This window comes from Lipotes vexillifer, unplaced genomic scaffold, assembly GCF_000442215.2.
Source record: "Lipotes vexillifer unplaced genomic scaffold, Lipotes_vexillifer_v1.1 scaffold1011, whole genome shotgun sequence".
NCBI classification, from domain to species: Eukaryota; Metazoa; Chordata; class Mammalia; order Artiodactyla; family Lipotidae; genus Lipotes; species Lipotes vexillifer.
In genome coordinates, this window is record NW_006787698.1 from 2,362,454 (window position 1) to 2,367,637 (window position 5,184).

The 5,184-nt window shown below is 54.7% G+C and overlaps 1 protein-coding gene across 1 annotated transcript in view; it reads right to left on the reverse strand.

The window, feature by feature from the left end:
* Positions 1 to 5,184, reverse strand: part of SLC25A23 (solute carrier family 25 member 23) — an 11,962-nt gene that overhangs the window by 4,750 nt on the left and 2,028 nt on the right. The window contains exons 3-8 of the mRNA XM_007460571.1: positions 4,949 to 5,036; positions 4,561 to 4,672; positions 3,021 to 3,179; positions 2,783 to 2,935; positions 2,460 to 2,567; positions 1,178 to 1,345 (exon numbers count right to left, since the gene is read on the reverse strand). Coding sequence (XP_007460633.1) covers positions 1,178 to 1,345; positions 2,460 to 2,567; positions 2,783 to 2,935; positions 3,021 to 3,179; positions 4,561 to 4,672; positions 4,949 to 5,036 — 788 coding nt within the window. The remainder of the gene's footprint in view (positions 1 to 1,177; positions 1,346 to 2,459; positions 2,568 to 2,782; positions 2,936 to 3,020; positions 3,180 to 4,560; positions 4,673 to 4,948; positions 5,037 to 5,184) is intronic.

Below are 5,184 nucleotides of genomic sequence, written 5' to 3' on the forward strand. Positions count from 1 at the left end.
ATTCCTGCTTCTGGATCTTGGCATTGGCTGTGCCCTTGTTCACACTCCCTCCTGATATATATTCAACTCATCACTCCAACACCACCTCTCAGAGACATTCCTAGACACGCCCCTCCCCTGCCCATGGCTACTTTGAATTGCACGTCCTGTTTATTAAATTCTGAGAACATTTTAGGATCTGCAATTACTTATTTGCTGCTTGACTTGACTTCTTTGTTCATTGGAGGGGTGTCCCGGGAGGACAAGAATTATGTTGTACTCCCTGAATGCAGCAGCCAGCACAGTACCCAGAATACATGGATGCTTAGGACATAGTTGCTAAGTGAACGGGTGAATGAGTGAATGCATGAATAAATGTACGAACGAATGAATGAAGCCTTGCCTCACTTGGCTCCGTAGACGCTGGGTGCTGGTAGGGCAGGTACGGATGGCAGGTACCGGGGATCTTAGATCAGGACCAGCTACGTCACTTGTGGGGCCCAGTGTGAAATAAAAATATGTGAGGTCGCTTGTTCAAAGATTTTTAAGAATTTCAAGAGGGTGACAGCAAAGCATTCAACCAAGTGTGGAGCCCTTCTGAGCTGGTGACCCTATAGGTTGCCTGCCCATGAAGCTGGGCTGGATACAACGATTGCGGGTGGGGGGATGCCTGGGAACTTCTGAGGCTGTGCTAATTGGGAGAACCTGGTGATCCCACCAGGCGAAGGGAAAAGCAATGGATGAGGTCCCTAGAAGAGAAACAGCAAAAACTCCCAGCTCCTGCTTCTCCTGATAAAGGCCCCGAGATGCTGGTCATGGGGTATGGATTTTATGGTGGCGGCAATGACTGAAATGGCCTTGAAGAAGATATTGGCCTGGAGATGGAGGCGCGTCTGACCCACGTTTTTGGGGGGATGGGCATCTTTGAAGCTCATCTTCGCCTGCTCCCACGTTTCTGTGAGCTAGAGTGGTCCCCGACTTTCACATGTCCTGAGACCCGGGAAGGCCAAAGTACAGATGGAAGGTTCTTGCGGTGGGAAGTGGAAGAGTGGCAGGGCAGGTGGGGAGGTCCCATGCCTGAAGGAGTCCCCCGGGATCCCAAGGCCCACAGTGCTTTGCTTCTCCACCCCTAGCTATGGAGGTCAACTGAACCAGCCCCACAGGAAGGGCAGATCCCAGAGAAGGGAGGACCACAGACCTCGTAGACGGCCAGGTCGATGCCCGCGTAGGGGATGATGCCCAGCACGTTGGGCAGGTAGCCGCGGTAGAAGGCTTGGGGCCCTTCTCGCTCCAGGATCCGCCACGCACAGTCCAGCAGCCCCTTATACTGGCCCGTCAGGCGAAGGGTCAGCCGTGTCTTCAGTACCTGGGGAGAAGCCGGTTATCCCTGGAAAAGCTGCCTTCGGAATCACTACATCCAGGAATGAAGACACTTGGAAACTGTACCTCCTAGATGGAGATACCCTGAGAATAACTGAATTAAAAGAACCACTTGTGGGACTTCCCTGGTGGTCCAGTAGTTGGGACCCTGCACTTCCCTTGCAGGGGGCACGGGTTCGATCACTGGTCGGGGAATTAAGATCCTGCATGCTGCTTGGTGTGGCCAAAAAATAAAATAAAATAAAATAAAAATAAATGAAAGAACCACTTGCTCTAGAATCTTCTACCCCCAAACTCTATCCCTACAAACTGGTTACGCCTATCAGACTTGCACGTGGCACCCACTGCTGTCTCCCAATATCTTGTTACCTTCTCCCTTATCAATAGAAACTGCTCTTTTCAGCAAGAACACAGCCTCTAGAAATAAAGACTACATTTCTCAGCTTCCCTAGGCGGGTAGCCATGTGACTGAGTCCTAGCTCAGAAGGTGAAGAGGTATGCGAGGCTGTCAGAAAGCATCCTTAAAGGCAGGGAGGTGTTCCTTCCTCTGTTCCTCCTTCTTGGCTGGAGCGTGGATGCTGTGACTGGAGCACAAGCAGTCATCTTAGTCCATGAGGTGGGTGTCACATGCTGAGGTGGTAGAACAAGATAGAGGGAAGGAACCTGGGTCTCTAACACTCTGAAGCCACCAGACCATCCCTGAACTGCTCACCTCCGGACTTCATTTATGTGATTTGAGTTTTCCGTCACTCAGAATCCTAAGTGATGCCTGGCGCAATCTGAAACTTGAAATGATTTCTCCAAAAGTGGTTTCACCTAGAAACGATTCCCTTGGGGACAAGCATCCCGGAAGCCAGTATCCTTAGACGAGTCATATCCATAAAGGGCTGGACCCCACAACTGTTATCTAAACAGCTAAACCAACACTACTGTCCCAGACCAGCTACACATGAAAGTGCATTGCTCTAATGAGCTACAGTCTGAATCAAGAAGAAGCAAAGTTATAATCCCAATGCTTATCCCACCTTGGAGTGAAATGGTTATTGCAGGCCCGCCCCCAGCCCTGCAACGGAGCCTCTGCTAGGGCCCCTCCTTCTCACCTCCATGGGGTAAATGATGGTTTGGGCTGTGGCACCAGCCAGGGAGCCAGCCACAAAGCGCTCCTGCACATGCAGTGTCTCCTGCTGCCCCCAGATGGCCCGCTTGATCTGAGAGGGAGACACAGAGGTGGCGGGACCTCAGGCCGGACCTCAGGGGTTGGGCCTTCCGTGCACTTGGACCTTCCCTCTGCTGTCCTCCCCCTGGGTGCATCCCGAAGGGGAGCAGATGCCCACTCCTGGGGACCTGCAGACATCCCCCACCCCCAGGCCAATCCTGCAAATCCTCATGTCTGTAGCCCACGCCTCCCCCTGCCTGCCCCCACCTGCTCATAGGCCATGAACTTGATTGCCGACTCAGGTGCAATCTTGAGCACGTTAATCCCGTTGCCACGCCACAGGGAGCGCACGCCCCCCTCTTGGATCATGCTCCGTAGGCCTCCCAGGATGTTCAGCCGGTTGGTCTTGGAGGCGTGGACCTGGGTGGGAAGACCAGGTGGCTTTGGGGACCCCTCCAGGGGTCCAGGCCTAGGGAAGGGGGTGGGTCTCTCCAGGGCCCCTCACCTGCATGAAGACCTTGAGGCGGTCCAGGGGGGCTGTGCCCGTCCGGGACACGGCACCCGCCATCGCACCCGCCACCAGCTGTTTCCACCACGTGCCAGTCAGCTTCTCCTGCTCCGAGAACTCATCCGGGACAGTCAGGCACTCGCCAATGTCCAGGACCTGGGGATGCAGAGGCTGGGGGTGTCATGCCCCAGTGGGGCTGGGGGGATGCAACTCTGCCCTAAACTGGGGCGTCTCCCCCATGAATCCCAGGGTACCCAGCAATGAATCCCAGTCCACCAGTGAATCTCACTTGGAGAGCCCAAGAGATCTCTCTTGGACCCCTACCAGACCCAGCCCCGAAGTCTCCACAAAAGATGATAACATCCTTCCTGGGGATCTCCACCAAATCCCATCAAAGCATCCTATTCAAGTCTCTACCCCACATGGGACTTCCCTGGGGGTCCAGTGGTTAAGACTCCACGCTTCCACTGCAGGGGGCATGGGTTCGATCCCTGGTTGGGGAAATAAGATCCCACATGCTGCGTGGTGTGGCCAAAAATGAATAAATAAAAGAGAATATATAAGAATATATATATTATGGGAATTCCCTGGCGGTCCAGTGGTGAGGGCTCTGCGCTTCCACTGCAGGGGGCACACGTTCGATCCCTGATCAGGGAACTAAGATCCTGCATGCCGTGCAGCACAGCCAACAAAACAAAACAAAACAAAACAACAAAAATAACCCAAACAACAACAACAAAACAAACAAGCCCCTGCCCCATAAAGATCCCTCCAGAGCCAATCAGATCCCTCCAAAGGATCCCACCCAAGGGTCTCCCACGTAAGAATTCCAGAAGATACCTCCAGGGCCACACAAGATCCTACCAGGGACTTCCTATATATGGAGCCCAGCAGATCCCTCCTGGGGGGGTCTCACCAGATCCCCAGGGGTCTCCCCCACAGAGATCACCCCCCCCTCTAGCATCCTTCACCTGCAGACTTCTTAACCAAGCCCCTCATGGGTCCTCCAGGGTGGGAATCTCTGGATCTCCCAAGAGGATCTCAGCAGATCCCATAGATGGACCCCTCCAGATGCCATCAGATCTTATCAGATGCATCACTCAAGGATTCCCACCCTGGAAATGGCAATCCAGAGCACTTCCTCTCTCCCAAGTTCCAGTAGATCCCGTGAGACCCTCTGAAGATAGTGGCTTCCTAACTTGTCTTTTCAGCAGCAGAATCCTTTACTGAGGGGAATAGAAACCAGCAGAAAGAGAGCCATGTGGTTGAGGGTGGGAGACCAGATGCCCCATCTGGTGAGCCCTTTCTTCCCTGAACCCCCGGAGGCCCCACAGTAAGTCTGAAGGGTCCCCATCAGCTGGCAGAGACCTCCCCAAATGGGTCCTGGGAGCCCCAGATGGAGGAAGAGGAGAGCAGAGCCTCATCCCTCAGCTGCTCCCAGTGGCTCCTCCTTCTAGAGTCCCGAGCCAGCCCCTCCCCCCATGCCCCGGGGAAGAGGGCCCGACCACCAGGCTGGGACAGCCGCCCCCCACCTCACCGTGGAATGCTTCCAGAAATACAGCACATCTTCCACATTCTCCAGCGAGTGCAACAGGAAGTGGTCACGCCACTCCTGCCAGTCAATGGTCATGGTGTCATCACGGTCCATGCTGCGGGGGGAGGGGTACCAGTGGGACAGAATCAGTGCCTGGGTCCAGGGGTGAGTTGAGTGAGGTTCTTGTGGATTTGGGGGGTAGACTGAGCTCCTGGGCACTGGGAGCTCCCCATTTTACAGAGGGGGAGACTGAGGTTCAGAGAGGGGAAGCAACCGGGCCAAGATCTCAGCTCCACTGCCTTGGGATTGGGTCTGAGGCTCAGAGGCTCAAGGTGGCTGAGGGGTCTTGGGGACCTGAGTTACCTGGGATTCTGGACACCCCGCTACTCACCTATGCAGGATTTTCTCTGCCTGCTCCAGCGAGATGGAAATGCCCAGAGCTTGGAAACTCTGCTGGATCTCAGAGACGTCAATGTGACCTGGGGAGGGGGTTCGAGGTGGGGAAGTGTGTGTGTAGGGACCCCAAGATGGAGGACCAGGACAGCTTGGAATGGGGATATTGAAGAAGACCAGCGGATCCAGGAACCCAAGGTGAGGTTTGTGGCAGGGGTGTGGGGGGGGGGGGGG